The sequence below is a fragment of the Mesoplodon mirus genome (genome assembly GCF_964341445.2).
Source record: "Mesoplodon mirus genome assembly, chromosome: 8".
Classification (NCBI taxonomy): Eukaryota; Metazoa; Chordata; class Mammalia; order Artiodactyla; family Ziphiidae; genus Mesoplodon; species Mesoplodon mirus.
Genome location: NC_138984.1, coordinates 22,961,231 through 22,985,113, shown reverse-complemented (window position 1 = coordinate 22,985,113; position 23,883 = coordinate 22,961,231). Strand labels below are relative to the sequence as shown.

Genomic DNA, 23,883 nt, shown 5'->3' with positions numbered 1-23,883 from the left:
TAAAGTCCATATTATTCCATTATCTGCCAATAAAATAGTTCAGCAGAAATGGATTCTTGTGAAGAAATATGCATATGCAAGATCACTAGTTAACTTTCTCAGCTAAATAGGAGGATCTGAATCCAAACTGAAATGACTATACATGAATAATTTATATTGTTTATGTAAACACAGGAGATTTCTGAATATGACAGAACGATATATACTTTAAAATGTGTCAAGCCACTATCCTTGTAAAATGTATGCTTTATATCATCTTTCTTACTTTTCACATGTTCTATTATATTTTAAGATTTTGACCAAAGTTATCATTTTTCAGAAGTACAGGAATCAACTACCTATCTTATTAAAACTAAGATTCTTTTCAGCACAGATGTATTCCGGATCATGTCTACCATTTCAGGTAATCTTTCCTTTTGCCCTGACTTTGTTACTTTTTTATATAGAGGTAAGCAGCCCAATTCCCAAAGTACTGCTTAACTCAAAGTCATTAACTCAAAGTCATTAAGGTAGCTCTGGCTACCTAAGCAAAGTCTAGAATCTGTATACTAATGCAGCTTATGAATTCTGGGATATGATTTTTTTTAAAAAGAAGCTTGTACCATCCAGAAATGTATTCCTTTATTCTGAATCTCTAGTAGCCACTCTTGCCTCCTACCTCATAAAAGCACATATATCCATGGATGTACATTTTCATTTCAGCTGCATGAACCACTGATGATGTTCACTAATCTATATTAAGCTTAGTCACTTTTCTTAGCTTTAGAAAGAAAAAAAGGATTGCACAAATGGGAGGGAGTAGAAGAAAGGGCTTCTGAATCTACAGCTACATACAAATGATTATAGAATACAATGAAGACAGAATAAAGCGTTAAAATGGAGATCTGTTAAATGTCCAAAGGGGAAAGTATCCCTCCATGAAGACCACAGAATGTGCTTACTCTCTTCAAAAGCTAGAGCAATAAATAAATTCCTAATTTAAAGAACTGTTATTCTTCTGAAGCCACTGGCTATTTGTAACTGAAATAGCACTGAAAATCATAATTAAATATTACTCTTAGCCAACACTAAATGTTATCCTAAAAAAAAAGAAAATACAGAATCAAATATTTCAGGTCAAAATCAAAAATCCTAATAAATATGTCATTAGATCCAAACTGGGCACTTATGTAACTCAAGAAAACTGCATATTAGTAAAATAAACACTGAAGAATTTCCTTTCTGATTGTATTGAAAATGAACACCCAAGGTGTAAAAATAAAAAAAATTATTTTTAGATGCTTTTCTAGTAGGCTTTTTAGTCAAATAGGCTATGATATCACTAAACTTCAGACAGAAGGAAATGGTTTTTAAGAGGAAACTTTTTACAACAATGACAAAAATGGAAAAACAACATTCACTCTCACTGTAATTTTTTTAAAATAGGATGGCAAGTAAAAGAAGAGCTAAGCCCAATACTATGAAATTCCACAGTGAAGAGTGGAAGGACAGTAAAATGAAGGCTGAAAATGTAAAATAAAAGGTAAATGCTCCTCTCGTGCCATCACAAACATTTAGATTTAGGAAATCAACTGTCACAGATCGTTAGATTTTGTGTTTTCATATAAATACCATTGAAAAACTGTTTATTTTTGGCTACTTTTTAAGCCAATATTCTAATTATAAGCATATTTATACATAAAAATACATTTCCTCATAGGATAGTTTCCTAAATTTATTTATTTTACTTAATGCATATTGAGAAGCAGGTCAAATTCTATCACAAAAATATATTACTATATCATAAAGTTTGCTTGGGCAAAATCTGGGTATCAATTCTAAAACCTTGTATTATGAATAATAATATCAAAACAATCCTTCTCTTTATAAATTTGGTTACAGACCAAACTCAGCCTAATGTCCAAAATTTTTCTCAATAATTTAAAAACTCATACTTGGTGTTCTTTTTTAGTCATATATTTAAAACTGAAATATTTATGTAAGACTTCCATTTTTATTGGACAATAACCATATTAAAATTTATCTGCTAGGTCTGCACAACAGGTATCAACAATCTGGTGTACTAGATTGGAGCAATATACATACACAGGTTCTAATTTCCCTGATTAAGAATGAAACCCTTGGGCTTCCCTGGTGGCGCAGTGGTTCAGAGTCCACCTGCCGATGCAGGGGACACAGGTTCGTGCCCCGGTCTGGGAGGATCCCACATGCTGCGGAGCGGCTAGGCCCGTGAGCCATGGCCGCTGAGCCTGCGCGTCCGGAGCCTGTGCTCCGCAACGGGAGAGGACACAACAGTGAGAGGCCCGCGTACCACACACACACACACACACACACACACACACACACACACACACACACACACACAAAAGAATGAAACCCTTACCTACCCAATTAAGTTTTAGAAAAGATCAAAAAGAAGATCTAATTGTTATTAGAACTTGAGAATTTGAACTTCTTCATAAAAAACTTGAATTTAAGAAACATACATTGATTTTAAAACTGTTATAAACAGACTTCCATCTAGCAATCTACAACTGTTTTGATTGTTTCTTTCCCTGTACATATTCACACATTTATATATTGACAGTGAAGATATAATTGTTTTATGCTCTTTAAAAAATTTAAACAAATTTGTTTTTTCATATTTCAGTCCTACTAATTATCATACAAAAATAAATTTTTTTTCAGAAAACACCTTTAAGCATTCCAGAATGCTCTTAATTTTCTCATATTCCGGTTATTCCCCCCTACTTCTTGTTATAAGAAATAATAATGCAAATAGGTTTTTTTCTTTCTTTTGTATCACTTGCTTGGAGTATATTCTCAGAAGTAGGACTATTATATCAACAGATGTTAATTTGTTTTTATTCTTAGACAATCTTTGTAAAATATTTCTCTAAGCATGAAGTTGCCTAATCAATCTTAGCTGACAGAAATGCTTTGGTATATTTATTTTTTGATAATTACCAAAATATGATTAGTAAAAACTACCTGTATTTTTAAAATTCCACAGCTCACTCAACATCCATTTGAAGAAATAAATTTTAATAGAAAAGTATAAGTTTATTAATCTGATTATGAAGTTATTTATAAAATGATGATATAATGATTGCCTCTTAGGCTCTATCTTCCTCATCTAAAACAAAAACAAAGAAACACTGTATCTGGCCCTTCCTCTCCTCACAGACACAAGTCCAGTGCAAAATGTCTGGCACATTCCCACAGCAATTCCCTGAGGTGCTAAGGCCTTTCAGAACTTCTATAGCAGCAATTTTATTTAAACTTAGATGAGAGTGGGGAAGAGGAAGAGATTATGAAAGAAAAGAGGACAACCATTTGCTCTCCCCTTCACAATGAGATGAGAAATGAAGAGGCAGAATTAATTTTTTTTTAAAAAAGGTTAGGCTAGAGGAGATTTTGAAAGCAGTGTACTGAAAGAACAGGTCAGTAAAATACATTTTCACTTTCTGAAGGCTAGTTTACATCCTTAGGATGCAATTCCACCTTTTTCATTCTCTAAGAGATGAATAAAATGGCATATTTATATATCTTCTAATCTTCATTCTAGTCACCTCTTTAATTACCAAAATTCACCCTGTACAGGGATTGTTATTAGTTGCCTATGAGGAATTAGCACCAAAACTAGGACTAAAGCAGAATCTCAGGCACAAATTTACTCTTGAAGAAGGAACTTTCCTAGCTGTATATCCCATTTCTGTAAAATAAAGATAAATACCATTTGATAAAATATCTGTAAAATAAATATGATGAGACAGAATGGCTAGTACAATAGTATAATTATGCCCTATTCTTAGAATGTTCATTCAAAGTTCATTAACTATGACACTGTAAGATGCTCTCTCTATATATATAGTATAAAAAAATAAGATATGAACCAATTAAGACAAAATAAGTTTCAACAGAAGACTTCCAATAGTTAAATTTGGATCCAATGGATCCAGACTGTTTTGTATAATTCTTTTTGTTAATTTGTTTAAATTTGCTTAAGTTTTTAAATAAGACAGTTCTCTACAGAGAAAGTTTAGATGAAATTTCCTCTTTAATTTACTTGGTTTGTGGAAAATGTCATAAAAAGTTGATACTAAACTTTCTATATAGTTCAGCCAGTAAAGCTTCTGTCTACCAGGCAAGCTGGTGGATATCCTCAAACACAAGATCTAGTTTTAATAAGTCATAAATCTTTATGATTAATTTTGAAAGCTTTGGTCCACCACATCTTTCCTTAATATAGATGGTTTTCAACTAGTTTTGAATAGCTGTGAACATTTTTTTTTAAATCACACTAAGTTGCCTGACATTAAGAACAACACAGAAACCATAGAAAAATGTGTTAGGATAGAAAGTATTTGAGGGTTCTTGCTTTCTTTTTATAAACCCAGCGGCTATTTAAAGTAATTGTCTCAAACCCTAAGCCTATTTCTCAAACCTATTTGAACTTTATATTACACAATATGGGGATATGAACTTCAGTAAGAGATTCCATCCATCTTTTATCCTAAAAGAACGATTGACATTAGAGTATATTATTCACTACTGTGAAAATCACCAAGCAGCACGCTATTAGGCCAGCTTGAGTCCATCGGTGATTCTATAAAAATGACATGACCAAGCCATTAAGTGACAAAACTTCCATTTCTTAAAGAAGGCAGATATTATGGAAATGAATCATGTAGTCTGTATATGTAACCAGATGCAAGTTTGGCAAATTCACAAGAACTAAACTTACTGGGTAAGTGGTAAATGTCTTAATAGTCAAAATTTCACATGGCTTCTTTATTACTGAGACCTTATTATTATGAAAATCCATTCCTTCCTATAACCACAGGCAAGGTTTCTGGCACAAGTTCGGTACAAAAACATCTATAATCATGGAACCATTTTAAGTCATTTTTTTAAATACTGAGGCCCAATAAGACTTGCCCCTTGATTAGAAAGGGAAATGAAAGTTCAAAAATAAGAGACATAAAGAGAAACTTTTTTTTCTATGTAAATGGCCAATCAGTCCAATTGTTTATCATACTTGTTTAACTGGTTGACTGGCAGAGTTTAGTAACAGATATTGATGAGAACAGATAGAGTAGCATTACTAGTCACAGCCGGCTCAGACCAAATCAGTGGAGACTACCATCACAAGAAAAGTGGTAGCTGTATTTTATAAAGATGTGAATATCAGTTGCTAAAAGGAAACTTTTTTACAAACCAAGTTAATTTCAAACAACAGATTAAATTAATAATATAGATTTTGATTAAATCAAGCATCTCTGCCATAAAACCTTCAAAACACAAAGCTATAAAAAAGATTTTTCAAAACTAATCCATCATTTGCTTCTTAAAAGGAAAGTTTCATTAAAAATACTCACTATTCTTTTTTAACTTTTTAATTTGAAATAATTATAGATTCACAGGCAGTTGCAAAGAAACATACAGGGAGGTTCCATGCACCCTATCTCCAATGTTAACATCTTACACAACAATAGCACAATTATCAAAAGCAAGAATTTGACACCAATACAATCCAAAGAACTTATTCAGATTTCATCAATTATATATGCTCTTTTGTGTGTATGTGTGCGCACATGCGCACGTACATCTGACATTTAATCACATGTGTAGACTGTGTAACATAACTACCACTAGGATCAAGATACTCAACTGCATCATAACAAGATTCCCTGTGTACCCCCTTTATAGCCACTATTCTTTTATAAACAGTTAGCAAAAAAAGGTCATTTCACTGTCCTATATTAGCCATCATATCACAAGTAGATACTTTAGTGATTGAGGAGTAGAAAATAACCTTGCATGAGCTTTGTTTTTATTTTGTTAAGTCCTAGGTGAATCCAAGGTTAAGAAAAATAAACAAGTGAGAGCTGGGAAGGTGAGAGGCAGCTCCAAAGGTAGTGGTGTTTGACTACGTAACTAGAAAGGGGAATGGGGACACATTCTCATCAGAGGTTTAGAGACTACCTAGTGTATTCGCCCCAAACCAGGTATTACATACAGGGCAGTCTAAATTGCCAAACAGCTTCCTAAAATATACCATATTAGCTAAGAGAGCAAAAGAGAGTTATACAGTTAAGTTTTTAGGAATCAAAAAGGGAAAGCAATAAACTACTTTCATTTCATAGTTGTATATTTAAAACATGCATTTATTAAGTTAAATATATCATGTAATGGTAATACAGATTGTTTAAGCTTACAGGTCTATTACATAATCCATTTACTCTTGATTAAAATAGTTGGTACTGTAGAATAAAAGATTTTGAAACCAGGACATACTTGTGGATATTTACTAAGAACATCTAAATGATACCATTAAGGGCTTCCCTGGTGGCGCAGTGGTTGAGAGTCCGCCTGCCAATGCAGGGGACACGGGTTCGTGCCCTGGTCTGGGAGGATCCCACATGCTGCGGAGCGGCTGGGCCCATGCGCCATGGCCGCTGAGCCTGCGCATCCGGAGCCTGTGCTCCACAACGGGAGAGGCCACAACAGTGAGAGGCCCGCGTACCACAAAAAAGAAAAATAAATAAATAAATAAATAAATAAATAAATGATACCATTAATATGAGACGCTTTTTCAAAATGCAGTGACTAACCAAAGGTAAAAAAAAAAAATAGCATAAGGTCCTTAAATAATTATTGGCAGTAGTGCATTATAAAAATGAAATTAGTCAATTTCGTTTTATTTCATTACTTAATTCCTTTTGTAATTCTCCCAAATCTAATACTTACATTCAAATTTTAGGATCCAGCAACCACTGAGAATCCCAAGCATACATTTCAGGGTGCTTTGAACTGTATCACCAGGAACAATGACATGAGTTACTGGAAAACAAAAAAAGCAATAAGAGAAACAGAAATATAAATCAAAATAGTTTTTAAACCAGTCTGCTTTTTATAAACAGTTAGTCTACATTTTATAAACTTATACCTGAATTTTCTTGAAAGGTAACAATTTTTATACTTAGGTATAAGACTTCTTTTATTTAGTTTCATTCTCTATTCTGGCTACCAACATGAAAAACCAGATCATAAACCATATTATCTTAAAGCCACAGTAGCCAACACAAATTTTTCTTTTCTATTTCAAATTATAACTAAGGAATTAAAGCATTATGCTACATTACAGTTTATTTGTCATTAGCAAACTCATAAAATTGCTCTGATGTATTGTTCTGTCTTAAAATAGGTGCAAAGCTTTAAACTTTATATTTCCTAACTAAATTAAGACTTGTAAGTAGTTTATAACTGCAAAAACATTTTAGAATTATTACCAGATTCAAAGTGTATAGTCAGATCCCAATGGTTAAAACATATAAATTATCAAAGGGAGCTCTACAATGGAATTACCCATTTAAAAATTTCTTCAACCAAAAATAAATAAATAAATAAATAATCCTCACCTGTACTGTCAAACTCAGCACATTTTTTAGCCTTAAGAATTGCTGCAAGCTCACTGAGCATTTTCTGTTGTTCTGAAGAAAGTCCACTGCCTATAAGTACAAGAGGCCCATCCCTGCGCTGACCAGTGTTTACCTGTCAATGGAAGAGGAGATGCCAGTGTTAAAAACATTTAAAGATTAGAGAAAAATTAAACTGACTTTCAATTGATACAAGCTTGGATTTCATTCCTTAGTTTATCTAGTAATTCCCCAAAATTTCCATTGAACCTTAATGCTCAATGCATTTGAATAACTGTTTTTCTATTTCTTTACCCCCTTCTCCCAATAAAACACTACTTGGGCTAGCTGTCTATACCGAGGATGTCTTGTTTCCTTGATTCTATTTTTTTTAATAAATTTATTTTATTTTTTATTTATTTATTTTTGGCTGCATTGGGTCTTTGTTGATGCACGGAGGCTTTCTCTAGTTGCGGCGAGTGGGGGGCTACTCTTTACTGCAGTATGCATGCTTGTCATTGCAGTGGCTTCTCTTGTGGTGGAGCACGGGCTCTAGGCGCACGGGCTTCAGTAGTTGTGGTGTGCGGGCTCAGTAATTGCGGCTCATGGGCTCTAGAACGCAGGCTCAGTAGCTGTGGCGCATGAGCTCAGTTGCTCCGCACGGCATGTGGGATCTTCCCGGACCAGGGATCGAACCTGTGTCCTCTGCACTGGCAGGCGGATTCTTAACCACTGTGCCACTAGGAAGTCCCTCCTTGATGTTAAATTGGGTCTCTCTAGGGTTTTACAACTTCATTCTGTCACCAGTAAGCACTCCCCCCTTTTTTAAAAGTAACCCAAAATACCCACTTAAAATGATCAATTCTCTGTCTCCCCCCCACTAACTTATTCCAATAGAGTTAAACTCAACTTGGTCTTTTTAATTTAAACTGAGATTACATAAAAAATTAAAGAAAACTAAGGCTTCTAGAACAGCACTGATCTCAAAGACAGAAAACAAAATTTTAACACTAAAACAGTTACCTCTCGAAACCAAGAAAGTGAAAACAGACAAAGGAATACCAAAGTTACATCAGATCCACCAACAGTAGTAAGTCAATGCAGCTTATGAAAAGGGAAGTGATCTAACAAAGACTAATATTTTCATTTTAATAGAAAGACTTAGAACTTACAGAAGACAAAAAAGGCAAGAATAAAAAGGAGGCACCAATGGATACCATTAAAGATTAGACATGAAAGATTCAAAGCAACGTGACAGTGTTTTCAATAGCAGCCAACAGAAATTTAATAAATGAAATTAGAGTGAGAGTTAGCCAAAAGCTACCTGATAAAAGAAAAGCAATGAGCCAGCAGATAAGAAAGAATACGTAAATCAACACTACTGTATTACAAGATAAAAAGCCAAACACAATACTTTAATTTTCAAACACCGTACAAAGAGTCCTCCTAAAAGTATGAGTGTATATGTATTCTGGACATCTGGGCTCTCAAAAGTTCCACAGAACATGAGTGAAACACTGCAGGTATAATTACCAGTATAGTTCTGCAAGTAGATTGGAGAAAATTGATATTTAAATATTCACTTCACATATCTGAGTAGCGATAATTTAATTTATTCAGTCTGATGCCATACAACATTACACATAAATTGTTGGCTACAACTGTAAACAGACTGATCTCAATAAATCATTCACTCAAAATACATTAAGTAAGATTCTACTATGTATTTAAAGTGTGTATTCAAGACATTTTAAAAAAGATTTCTATAAAAAGTTTTTTTAATGGCAATATCCAACACTTAAAAGTTAGGCTTACTTAATTACTTCTTTCTCTAAAGTTCAAGTTGCAAAGGTTTTCCTGGATATGCTGTGCATACACCACACATACTGACATCACATTTCTGTCCACTTATCTTTCCTATTCACTAAATTATAAGATGAGGTAACCAGGCCTAACCTAAACACTGTAAACACTCCATAAGATGAAAATAGTTCAGTCTGCTTAATCATTCAATTGCTATACAACGATAATATTAAAAAACAGCATTTCAAATATTCTTGTCAGTTATACAAATAAGTGTCATAAAATAGCTCTAAATGGAACACACTACTTTTCAATTTATATAACTCCACTTCAGCTAAAGTAGTTCTCTGCATGAAATAAAAAATGAAAAGATATCAATTCTAAATATAGCATATGATACTATTTCCACCAACCTCAGGAAAGTACCAAAGTAGGTCAAGCATTTTCCTATCCAGTTTCTAAATTAGAATAAAAAATAGAAACTGGCACTAATTTTTCATAGTTAAGGAAAGCTCTTTAAAAAATGAATAAAATTGGGCTTCCCTGGTGGCGCAGTGGTTGAGGGTCCGCCTGCCAATGCAGGGGACACGGGTTCGTGCCGCGGTCCGGGAAGATCCCACATGCCGCAGAGCAGCTGGGCCCGTGAGCCACGGCCGCTGAGCCTGTGCATCCGGAGCCTGTGCTCCGCAACGGGAGAGACCACAACAGTGAGAGGCCCGCGTACCGCATAAAAAAAAAAAAAAAAAAAGAATAAAATAAAGCAAACAGCTATCAAAGCCACATGTCTGATATGGGGTGGGAGGTGGGAGTGAGGAAGGCATCTGATTTGAGAGTAAGCAGAGGTCTCAGAACCGGGAGGTTCAAAAGATGTTCAGAAAATATCCGAAAGTTTCAATACTCTGATTTTAGAGAGATTAGATGTTATGTACACTGGCATTAAATACACTCTTATTTAAGGAATAATTAGATATGAAACTTCTTCTTAGAAAAATTAGTTATTCTGAATTTATCCAAATTAATGAGTTTATCAATAATAGGACCTGAAAAACTATACAAAGAGTCGAAGGGAGTGAGGAAGCATGCCATGTGTACATCTGGCTCCCTGCATTTGTTCCTGGTGGAGAAAACAGCTCATGCTAAGGACCTGAAATGGGACCGTGTTTGGGGGGGATTCAAGAAACAGCAAGGCAGCCTATGTGGCTGAAAAAGATGAGTGAAAGGGAGTCTGATAGTGGCTGGGGAAGCAGATCCCAGAGCTTGATTTTAATGAGTACACGTAAAGAAACAACCCTTTCAACTTAAGGACTTGTTACCATTCATTATCATTTCCTTAGCCAAGGATCTACCATTAAGATAGTAAATAACGACATTCACAGGCTATAACCTTGTGACATGAAGAAAGTATAGGTTTCTTACATTTAATAAAAACACGATAGTAATTGGATAGTTGAATTAAAAGGAAGATTGCCACTCTCAGATTCCGATAATACCATAAAGATATCTTTATTTTTGACATATCTAAAATAATTCTTTCCCAGCTTTTACATAAAAGAAACATTGGCAAATGACAACTTAGTTATGTTCTGCCAGCAGAGTTCAAGTCCAAATGAATAAAGTAAGTGCCAATTTATAGTTAAGTATGATGGGACTGAATGAATACTGACCTAAGATTTAAGAAATTTAAGTTCTAATTGATCCATTAAAAAAGTTTTTTTTTCTATGGCTGGTTAACCCTGGGCAAATCACACTACATCTCAGTTTTCTCATTTATGAAATGAGGAAATTAAACTGCTAATTTCTAGGTTCTCTTCCAATTCTATAGATGGGGCACACTTAAAAGGCTTAAGTCTAGAGCAGGACATTAAGAGTTTTCAAAGTCTAAGGGTAACCAGCCTGTGACAGCACCTATGACCACCTCAATTATAAACACTTTCGGTTACATCCTTATCTTAAACAATGGGGTCAATCACTACTCCACTGACCTCACTAGACAAGAAGTCTTCTCTGAACAGTTCTAGATCTCAGCTCATCCTTTTCTCTCATTTTCCCCCATCTGAGCAGTTGCTAGGATACAGTGCGTCCACCATCCCTCTCTCTCTAAAACCCCTCATCTCCTCTCCACACACCTCCTCCTTCCCCCACCACTTGTAGCTCCAGTCCTCACCACTTCACACCTGGACCCCACTTCAATAGCCTCCTAACCAGTCTTCAGTCCCGGCCTGCCCCCAACTATCCCCTGCGGAGTCCCATTCCACTTAGAGACACGCTGAAGGCGCCCCACTAACTGGGGAATAAAGTCTAAACTCCTCCACAGGGAACTCAAGGTCTTTCACAATCTCTTTACCTCCAATTCCTCTTTAACACACCTCATGCTCCTCTAACACTAAACTCTAGTTTCTCAAATTTCTAAGGTCCTTCGTGTCTCTGTTTCTCTGACCAGCTGTCCCTTAGATTGGCCTGCCATCCCTGCTTCGTACACCTGATTGCAGCAGGCAATCAAAATCCACTCCTCACTCCCTCCACACTAAGAGAATCCTAATTTTGTTCAGACACCCACTCTTCAAGGACTGACCCTATCTTCAACTGTGATGTATGCCAAAAACAATTGTGTGACCAGTTCTGACCAGTAAGACATAAAGGGGAAGTCCACTGGAAGGCTTCTGGGAAAGGTTTTAGTCCTAATGCTGGACACTGTCACATCTGGAATTGTGGCAATTATCCTGAAGCCACTAGGAGGGAGATTAGTGAGGACAAAGCCACCAAGTGGAGGATGGCGAAGTAGAACAACAGAAAGAATTTGGGTCTTTGGTGCAGCCACGTTAATTGCTAAACTAACCAAATTAAGAGCTATCCTATATTGGGATTATCTTTATATAAGATAATATGCTGTCTTTAAGCATTTGAGTGAACATTTTCTGTTATTTGCAGCCACTAGCACTGTTAGATACCTTGCTAAAAGTTGTACCTTTAAAGGCTTAAACACCTTGTCACCTTCTCTCCTGATTCCTCCTAAAGTCAGCTTCTTCCTTCATGACTCTACTGTACATTTTCTATGGCATGTATTACAAATTCACTGCAGTGTGTAATAATTTTTTTTACACCCATATTCCCCACTAAACTAGACGTTCCTAAGGAATAGGCATTCTTGCCACAAGGCAGTAAATGGCACCAGCATCTTCTCCGCTATTAATTCTACTTCTTCACACTTTGTATGTAATCCAACCAAAAGTTCTGGTGGCATTAATTCAAAAATACATACTAATCTCATTACTTCTCATAATCTCCATTGCTGTTACCTTAATCCAGGGCGGTATCTTTCTCCTGTCACAAAGAAACAGTCCTAAGTGATCTCCCTGCTTCCACTCTTGCTGCCACCCCATGTCTCTTGATTAGAAAGCAGCTAGAGTGAACTTTCTAAAGCATAAATCAAATCATACCATTCCTTGCTTTAAATCCTATCAATGGTTTCCCATTACTCTTAGACATGACCTATTCACTAGCAATAATGACCTTCTCTCTAATCTTCAAATACACCAGGGTCATCCACTGAAGGGCCTACATACTTGCTGTTCCCTCTGTTTGGACACTTGTCCTCCAGATATTCACCTGGATGCCCCCTCATCATCATTCAGGTTTCAGACCAAGTATGGGTTCTTTAAAGGCCCTCCTCGATGACCCAGCTAAAACAGTGTCTTTTTTGGAGCCCCCATTCTCCACTCTGTTACACTCTATAAAATCTTCTTCAAAGCACTCATTTATAAGTTTCCAAAATTATTTTATTTTATTAATTTACATATTTACAGTCTTTTTCTTTCCTAGCTCTCACTAGAATGTAAGCTTCTTGAGAATAAGAGTTCTATTAGTCATATTTATTGCTGTATGAGTGCTGCCTAAAATATAGAGGGGGCAGGTCAATAAATATTTGTTGATTTATTCTGATTATGTCTTTGAACTTGAATTCACAATAGCTACTACACAGAAGTGCTCAATAATTGGTGAATGAAAGCAGTTCGCTAACTGGAAATTTTGCCATTATGTTCATTTTATAGCTGATTTCAATAAAATACATAAATTTCCCAAAGCTAAAACCATACTCACTACTGAACAATGACTAGTTGATGATGATTCATTCTTCTCTGGTAGCAGCAACAGCGATTTCATATTTTCACTGTCTGTATAATCCACAGGCCGCAGACCAAATATGTTACTGGTAAAATAAGCACAGATGGGTTTAAGTAAATAAAATGTGTGATTTGATTCTTAACTAAATGAATACACTAGTGGAACAACTTTTTCAATTTCCTTAATAATATACAATTTTTACTAAAATAAATGACTCAAGAATTCACATAAGGCATAAGGATCAAGTACCACAAGCTGCTGAATAGAAAAAAGATATAAAATTTCAATTTGACACCAGACCATTATAGGGAGTATTTCTAACTGAATATATTGTTACTTACACATGAATCTTTTTGACAACTCTATATTCTTGTGTATTCATATTCATATTTTAAAATATAGCTTCATAATCATTAATCACTATGGAGTGAGATGCTTTCAAATGCAAATAAAAATCATTTACTGTAGCTATTATAGGCTCCACAGTCTATATAAACAAATACAGAAATTAGATAAATTCATAAGATAGGAATTTAGATCCACTAGAAGGAAAACTATGCCACATGACAAACAATTTAATAAAGTAGTAAACAGGGCACTTTTAAAATTAATTTTACTATGTATGTACACTATAATCTATAATAATCACAGCCATCACAGAGCAAACTGACATGATGCAGAGAACATGCTGACGCAGAATTCCCAGCATGCACTAATTCACGAGTCACAGAATATTATACTGGAAGAGACCTCAGAAACATGGTACAATGTAACCATATTATTTCATAGATTAGAAAACAGACAGAAAGGTTCCAATGACTTGACAAAGGTCATTTTCCTTCCATTCATTCCAACAATATTCCATATTGCCCATGACTAGTCTTCTAATTATAAATAAATTGTTAAAACTACAGCACCTTGTCTATTATTCCACTTCTTTACATATGGTTTCAAAATGATTTTAACGTATTATACCACGGCAGAAAAATTTTCTAAAATGAACATTTCTTTTAAAATCTTCTATGGTTTTTTAAGATTACAGAATATCTATATAATGGTCATTAATGTTCATGTAAAAAAATGCAATGTGTTAAACAGGATATAAAATGATAAACTTGGTACAATACCAGTTTTTAAATTTGCATTAAATGTATAGACACAGATCTGGAAGGAAACAGGAGGGAAACATAAGGGGAAGAAGAAGGAAGGTGTCAACTCTGATGCTGCCTGGAAGGCACAGAGATGAGCGATGAGAGCACCTACTGGGTTTAGAGATAAGGTCATTAATGACCTTGAAGAAAGCTATTTTGATGGCAGAGTAGGAAAAGAAAGCTAACAGATTAAGAAATGAACCACAGCAAATGTTTCCCTAATGACTGCTATTCATGACTATCAGGTTCAGTCACTCTTTCTTCTTGGGAAAATGCTACGTAAACAGTGATCAATGCTTTGTGACCACCTAGAGGGGTGGGATAGGGAGGGCGGGAGGAAGGAAGACGCAAGAGGGAAGAGATATGGGGACATATGTATATGTATAACTGATTCACTTTGTTATAAAGCAGAAACTAACACACCATTGTAAAGCAATTATACTCCAATAAAGATGTTAAAAAAAAAAACAAAACACTTATCAATGTGTATTCTCAGATTCACCTATATGCCCAGGTCCTATAACCTGTAATTTTCTTCTGGCAACAGTTTTTCTCGAACTGAAGTACAATACAATCAACTGTATTTCACCTTTCTGATTTACAGCAAAGTGATACAAGTTACTGTACTGGAAATTGGGTCTTCCCAAATTCCCATACATTAAAGCAGACAAGCTCACCTTATTTCAAAAGGTAGCTGATCTCATTCACTACACTTGATACTTCGCAATTTCATTCTCTATTATGCCCATGTACCAAATATACAAACTCCTCACATACATATGCTGTAAGTATGTATCAAAAAGGAATCAATACTCTAGATCTTAAATCACCAAGTGCAAAAATGAATAAACAAACCAAAAAAAGGTCACTACATGCATCAAAAAAAAAAACCCAAACAATCAATGCACACATAAGGACTTCTTCACAAAGACAAATGTAGATTTCTCCAAGGAAATAAAATTTAAGAGCCCAATCAGTGTACTTTAATGCACAGTAACTACGGAATAGATATTTTACACAAATACAAATAAAAGTCCACTATAACATTTAAAAATGTTAAGTGAAACTACTTCCCAAAGAACGACCATCAGCTAACAAGGACTTTAAATCAAAAAATAACCAATGAAACAATTGTCTTTAAACAAGTAAGATGCCTCCATCTAAAGAACTGCTTCATAAAATGACTAGCAAGATCCTAATTTACATTTAGAGTCCTTAATACAAAAGCTTACTATCTGATATGGCTTTTAACCATGTGGTTTCTCCACTTGGATTATGGATGGCTTCTGCTTATACACAATTTGCTAAACACTTAGCCCTCCTGCATTGCTAATGAAATGGAGAATGGCACATTAAAAATGCTACAGATTGAAATAATCAGTTAGCCCTTAGTCCTGCATCGTGAGAGATGGAGCCTATTAAATCCTGTCATGATTCTGCTTTGCCGTGAACCACTGAAATTTGGAATTAGACACAGTATCTTATGTGACACCTTCGAAAACCATAGCAAGAGAAGACAGAGCATACGTAAGACTTCTCCTTTATTATGTGGGCACAAGAAAGTCATTAAACTTTTTTTTTCATAATGATATATTTGAATGGAATAATACTTTTGCTTACAGATTTATGTGAAAAATCAGTTTGAAATATATATAATTAGATTTATTCTTTTTAAAAAAATAGGTAATACATGGAGGACAAGTCACAAGGGACTATCAATGTGACTATATTTTTTTATTTATTTATCTTTTATTAATTTATTTTTGGCTACATTTGGTCTTCGTTGCTGCCCGTGGGCTTTCTCTAGTTGCGGCGAGAGGGGTCTATTCTTCGTTGCAGTGTGCAGGCTTCCCACACACCGCTGCGTACACAGTGTGTGGTGGTTTCTCTTGTTGCAGAGCGCAGGCTCTAGGCACATGGGTTTCAGTAGTTGTAGCACGTGGGCTCAGTAGTTGTGGCTTGTGGGCTCCAGAGCTCAGGCTCAGTAGTTGTGGCGCACAGGCTTAGTTGCTCCGCGCGGCATGTGGGATCTTCCCGGACCAGGGCTCGAACCCGTGTTCCCTGCATTGGCAGGTGGATTCTTAACCACTGCGCCACCAGGGAAGCCCTCAATGTGACTATTAATTGAAGACAGCGATAAATCAATTATTCCCCATCTCTACATAAGGAAGAAGTGTGTTTTGTTTGTTTTAGGTTTATTGCAACACCATGGACTCAGGATAAACATCAATAATTTAATTTGCTATTTTATTAGAATTAGTTACTAAGGGAGCTTATAGAATGATTTTTTTCTAAATGTTCTTAAATAGAGCATGTTCCCTATTTTCTGACATACTTTAACCTAAAACCTTAACCTTAAACTAGGTATTTTGGAGGGATACATAAAACTTAGAAAACACTGTCTTTGCCCATAATCCTACTGAGGACAAATACTCATTCAGGAGATAAGTATAAAACTGATAAGGTATAAACCAAGGCACAAGTAATGAGGCAAAATGTGAGATGGATTTCAAAGGAGGTAAAAAAAAAAAAAAAAAAGATACACATTAGCAAATAAAATGACCTCAAACCCAGGACTAGAAACTAGAATTTGGTAGATGAATGTGAAAGGTCTGTAGAGGGAATAAGCGATGTGATTGTTGAAATGGATGGAATTAATGGAAGAAAGCCCTCTATCAAGGCTGAAGAGTTTAATTACTGTATGCTCATGTGTCTGAGCCAAACACAATATGGAGAATTGATGAAATAATCAGGCATAAAGCAACAGTCATTAGAGACAAAGATAGTATGTAGCTGTGAAAACAGAGAAGCATAATTGTCTACTGGCTAAACTATATGGGTCAATGCAACACCAATATAATTAAAACTATATTCAGAACACAGGAAAACATCAACATCTTCACTGCTGAATTTACATATAGTACACAACAGTATATTAATAGCTTTCAAATGCACCACTTCTGACAATTCAGTTCCCTTAATGACCTTATCAAAAAAAGCCCTTTATAATTCTGTGAATTGCAAATGATTAGATATATTTTATCAATCCTAAATCATAAAAATTGGTAATTGAAACATTTTATATAGTCACTAACCAAGAAGGTATCTCTGATTCCAAATATTTTTTTCTGTTCCTTCACAACACAGTACACTGGCAAATTTTACCAGTTTTTTTCCATCCGATATATTCGTGTTCTATTCCTTTAGCTGTGATTTTAAATCATAATTTTAAAAATACTTCATATAAAATTTTTGAAGATACGACTTTTGAAGATCTAAGTGCCCATAAGTTATTGCTTTTTACTATCAAAAAGTTACTAAGAAATATTGAAGGATCATTGTTACTGATACAGATTAGTGGATTCAACATAAAAACGCATGTATATATTAATATGCATAATATACATATATCACAGCTAGTAATAATCATTTATTTATTTAACACACACAGAATGAGTATATGTGTATACAGTCAGCCCTCCATTTCCATGAGTTCCATGTCCACGGATTCACCAAGAGCAGTCAAAACATTAAAAAAAAATTTTTTTTTTTTAGCAAGTTCCCAAAAAGCAAAACTTGAATTTGTCATGTGCCAGCAACTATTTACATAGCATTACATTGTATTAGGTATTATAAGTAATCTAGAGGTGATTTAAAGTATATGGGAGGGGACTTCCCTGGTGGCGCAGTGGTTAAGAATCCGCCTGCCAATGTAGGGGACACAGGTTTGATCCCTGGTCCGGGAAGATCCCACATGCCGCGGAGCAACTAAGCATGTGTGCCACCACTGTTGAGCCTACACTCTAAAGCCCGCGAGCCACAACTACTGAGCTCACGTGCCACAACTACTGAAGCCCGTGTGCCTAGAGCCCGTATTCCACAACGAGAAGCCACCACAATGAGAAGCCCACACACCACAACAAAGAGTAGCCCCCGCTCGCCACAATTAGAGAAAGCCCATGTGCAGCAACGAAGACCCAATGCAGCCAAAAATAAATAAATAAAATATAAATAAATTTATTCAAAAAATAAATAAAGTATATGGGAGGATGTGCACAGGTTATACGCAAACACTATGCCATTTTATATAAGGGACTTGAGCATCCATAGATTTTGGTATCTGTGGGGGCCCTGGAACCAGTCCTCTGTGGGTACCAAGTGGTAATTGTGTACATATAGGGGAAAAGCTACAAACATCACTTTGTACTCAGTTTGACAAACAGTCGTTCATTCAAGTACTTCTAACGACTCTTTTAGTCACTAAAGAACCAATGAGATATAAGGTCTGCACAGAGCTCAGTGGGGCAAAAGCAGAGCAAAGAAAATAGGAAGAACTTAAAAGCCTGGTGAAGCTGCTTAGATGTGAAAGGAGAAAGAATAAAAGGAGGTACAGAAGTAGAATGAGTCTCACAGCAGAGAGAAAAGCTTGTGCGAAGGCATTGAAGTGAGCTAGTGTGGCAAATGAGAAACACCAAAAAATTTTAAAACAAAGAGAAGAGCAAGAAAGACAGAAGAGAAGAAGGAGGAGAAAGACACAGAGAGAAGAGAGAGAATGCACAGAAGAATGGGGTGTTCTGGAAATGTAAGCTGCGGCCAGAAACAAAAAGGATGGTACTGAAGAGGTGGACTGTCTCCTTAGTGCACAAGAAACCCTGAACAGCTCCCTAGACGGTTGTAAGCAGAAGGGATATCATCAACAGAGCAGGGTAGCTAAGAGCTAGGGTTACACAATCAGACGGCCTGAATTTAGATTCCAACTCTGCCACTCAATAGTTGTATGACTTTAGAGGTATTTAACCTTCTATGCCTCTGTTTCCTCATCTGTAAAATGAGAATACAACCTACTTCGTAGGATTAATATATGTAAGGACCAAATGAATTAATGTATATGTAAGGACCAAATGAATTAATGTATCAAAAGCACTTAAAACTGTGCCTGGCAGATAAATGCTCAATAATTGTTTGCTATTAATATGATCAGATTGGCATTTTTGGGGAGACAGATACAAAATGAAGATATAGGAACATAAGTTACATCTCCAGTGTTGACCTCTTCTCTTCATTTTCTCCAATTTTATGACATACTGCATGTATGCTTTGTAATGACAATTTAGTTGTACACTAAAGGGAAGGACAGAAGACTGGTTTCTTAGCAACATTAAAATAGGAGTAGATTTATGTTTTCCTGTATGGTACAACATAAAAGATTAAAAGTATGAATGTACAATGTAAAGATAAAAAGTATAAACTAGATGACTCTGAAAATTCCTTTCCTCACTAGGATTCTTTTTAATCACTAAGGCTAATAAAAAGGAAGTTTAACACTTCAGGTTTTTTTCAGGAGTTTAACATTTTGGCTTTACCCCAAAGGCAGAGTTCAGAATATAGTATAGCACTTCAATGTCCTCTTCCCCTCAAGAATGACAGAATAGACACCCACCTACAACTGTGCCCAAGATGAGTTTTACCACTAGTATAAGGGGAGCAGGAGAGATGGGCAAATTTAAATTTGCACTTGCACGTATAGATCATTCAATCCCAAACACACATGCAAAAAGGCTTTTTTACCAAGACGGTCCATGATGAAAACGTTTACGAACAACTATGAAATTGCAACATAAATTTTAAGTTTTCAAGTCACTTGAATTGCAGTGAAGCAAGAAAAAGCAGAGAAATTCAAAAGAGCAACATGTTTTTTTAAAAGCTATAAAACGTAAATTATCTGTTACAGATTAATTTTTTAAACATTAACTAGGGCAGTGGAATAATTAATAAGTCCAATGGTCTATATACTATTTTCTAATTAAGAATTCTACATCCTTGCAAGGAAAACTCTGTTAATAGCAGACCAAGTAACAAATCCTAAACTCTGTATTTCTGTTAAAAAAAAAAAAAAAGCATATGATATTCTCCAAACACTCAAAATAGTTCTGATGTGACTGGAACAGCTTTGGTTTTAAGTTCACACTGGGATGCACAGAAGGCAGGGCAGATGGATAGCCAATGAGGTTTTGAACAGTTATCAATATAAATATTCTTGAGCAAAAATGAAGTGTAGAAGATATGAACCTTATTCTCATATCTGAAGTTAATATAGAACGAATTTTCCTTCTTAGGTAATGGACTCTTATTTTAGTCCTTAAGAAGTAAATTTCTCATGCAAAACACAATAAATTCAGAGTTAAATGAAGTAACACTGTATTCAAATGTAAGAGGCATTTAAAAAATGCCAAAGTTTGCACAGCAAAAGCTCAAAGCACATAAGAAAGTACTCTAAGCAAAATGTGACTTTAAGAAAACAGTAAAGTATTAGAATACTAAAATTAAATCAAAATAAAAGATAAAGTCAGAAGTACATATATAGCTTCAAATAAAACTATAAAATAGGTAAACTTTGTATTATAGTCCACAGGGACGATTTCAGAATAAATTTAATGGGATAACAAAAGTCCGTTTCTCTTTAGTTCCTGTACTCTATTATTAATACATTAGTATTTCAGAGTGATAACAACTAGTAACCAAATTGAGAGAGATCTCCAAATATTATACAGTATGAAAGTTATCAAAATAAATAATGTTATATCAGGTTGGAGACAAGGGACAGGGGATGGAAAACAGGAGGTAGGGTGGGAATTATTTCTGTAAGATACTCCATTCACATCCCCCAGACCAGAGAAGGTGGAAAGCATCCTGATTATTTTTAAGAAGCTGTAAGTATGATTTTCATATCAAAATCTGAGGGCAAAAAATGAAACCTAAAACAACAAACCATTCTAACTTACACCTATAGACGCAAAAGTCTTAAATAAAACCCTAGCAAACTAATGTAAAGTATTTGTTTAAAGAATAACACAATACACTAAGTCAAGTTTATCCCAGGCATGCAACATGGTGTAATATTTTAAAATGTGTTAATGACATCAACAGGCAAAAAGTCTAAGTTCATCTCAAAATCGTTAAAAAAAAAAAAATACAGTATTGTTTAAAAATGGTAAAATAACTGGGAGGAAGATCTTTTTTTTTCTTTAATTGAAGCATAGTTGATTTACAATGTTGTGCTATTTTCTGGTATATAGCAAAGTGATTCAGTTATACAGACATATATACACATATATATTTTTTTATATTGTTTTCCACCATGGTTTATTATAGGATATTGAATACAGTTCCCTGTGCTATACAGTAGGACCTTTTTGCTTATCTATTTTATTTATAGTAGCTTGTATCTGCTAATCCCAGACTCCTAATTTATCCCTCCCTCATCCCCCTTCCCCTTTGGTAACTATAAGTTTGTTTTCTATGTCTATGGGTCTGTTTCAGTTTTGTAAATAAGTTCATTTGTATCATATTTTAGATTCCATATAAAAGTGATATTATATGGTATTTGTCTTTCTCTGTCTGACTTACTTCACTTAGTATGATAATCTCTAGGTCCATCCATATTGCTGCAAATGGAATTAAATGGAATTATTTCATTCTTTTTCATGGCTGAGTAATATTCCATTGTATTTATACGTATACCACCTCTTCTTTATCAATTCCTGTCAATGGACGTTTAGGTTGCTTCCATGTCTTGGCTATTGTAAGCAGTGCTGCAATGAACATCAGGGTGCATGCAGCCTTTCAAATTATGGTTCTCTCCAGGTGTATGCCCAGGAGTGGGATTCCTGGATCATATAGCAGCTCTATTTTTAGTTTTTTAAGGAGTCTCCATACTGTTTTCCATAGCAGCTGCACCAGTTTACATTCCCATCAACAGTGTAGGAGGGTTCCTTTTTCTCCACACCCTCTCCAGCATTTATTACTTGTAGACTTTTTGATGGTGGCCATTCTGACCAGTGTGAGGTGGTAGGTACCTCACTGAGGTTTTGATCTGCATTTCTCTAATAATTAGTGATATGAGTACCTTTTCATGTGCCTGTTGGCCATCTGTATGAGAAGATCTTTTTTTTTTTTTTTTTTTTTTTTTTTTTTTGCGGTACGCGGGCCTCTCACTGTTGTGGCCTCTCCCGTTGCGGAGCACAGGCTCCAGACGCGCAGGATCGGCGGCCATGGCTCACAGGCCCAGTCGCTCCGTGGCATGTGGGATCTTACCGACCAGGGCACGAACCCATGTCCCCTGCATCGGCAGGTGGACTCTCAACCACTGCGCCACCAGGGAAGCCCGAAGATCTTTATTTTTAATATTGATTTTAATAGTGACTTATAAACATACAGTCAATATTTTTTTTAAATGAAAATAAAACAAGCATGCCAACTATCAATATCCACTTCACCAGGGCAACAAAAGGCTCAAATACTTAGGAAAATCTCAATATATAGTTAGTTCCATGTGTATACAAACACACATATATAAAACAGATTAAAAACTTGACTAAGATGTATAACAGAAGACGTATAAGATGTATAACAGAAGACTTAAATAAACAGAGAAACATACCATGGTCCTGAGTGAGAAATCAACTTTATTAATCCACTATTATCTATACACTTACCCAGTTTTAATCAAAATCATAATAGGATTTTTTTGAAACTTAACACAGTAAATCAAACTTCATGTGAAGGAATAAATTGATAAAAACAGCCAATTCCCCCTCCACCCCCCCACTGCTACTGTCACCACTTTAATTCAGACTCTCATCACTTGTCCCCTAGATTATTGGACACACCTCTTCACTGAACTTCCTGCCCAGTGTGGAGGTGAAAGTTTTCAACTTAAAATTTGAACTCTTTAGCACACAAGGCCTTTCACTGCTTCTGCCCACCTTCTCTGGCCTCTCATCTCATCCTCCTCCCTCCCTTCATTCCAGTCTTGTATCAGCTCCTAGAAGTGAACCAACAAGCAGTCTGGCCATAGTACCTTAGCACCCATCATCCTCTTTCTGAAAAGCCCATCCTCCTATTCTTTTTCTTCAAATTCAGCTGAAGTGCTACTTCCTCTAGAAAGCCTTTCATGACGTCCTCTAGTCATATTTCTAGCCCCTACCCTGGATTTTCATAGAATCTTGGGGCACTGAGCTATAAAGGCCTGTATCATACTGTTCTGTAACCACTAATATAACTGTCTGTTCACTCCTACTAGAATACAAGTAGCAGATAAAACAACTGGGGAGGTGAAGAAGTAAAGGGAGTGATGGAGAAGAGAATGAGAAAACCTAACAGCATTTCATTGGAAACCCAGGAAAAGAAGGCATCTAAGTAGAAAGAAGACTTCAACTTTGAGATAATAAAGATTGCCAGAATGTCTGTTCTAGAGCTAAAGAATGCCATTTAGAAATTTAGAATAAGCAAAAGGACCCTACTTATCTACAACTTCAATTAGTCAAAGTACCAAGGCATAAAGAAGGAAAGATAAAAGAATAGTTTTTGCCCTTTCTTCTACTACT

The 23,883-nt window shown here is 35.5% G+C and overlaps 1 protein-coding gene across 1 annotated transcript in view; it reads right to left on the bottom strand.

Annotated features, from left to right (window-relative positions):
* The window catches only part of BARD1 (BRCA1 associated RING domain 1), an 82,758-nt gene that overhangs the window by 7,657 nt on the left and 51,218 nt on the right, over nt 1-23,883 (bottom strand). The window contains exons 7-9 of the mRNA XM_082631272.1: nt 13,323-13,431; nt 7,425-7,557; nt 6,754-6,846 (exon numbers count right to left, since the gene is read on the bottom strand). Of these exons, the coding sequence (XP_082487398.1) occupies nt 6,754-6,846; nt 7,425-7,557; nt 13,323-13,431 (335 nt within the window). The remainder of the gene's footprint in view (nt 1-6,753; nt 6,847-7,424; nt 7,558-13,322; nt 13,432-23,883) is intronic.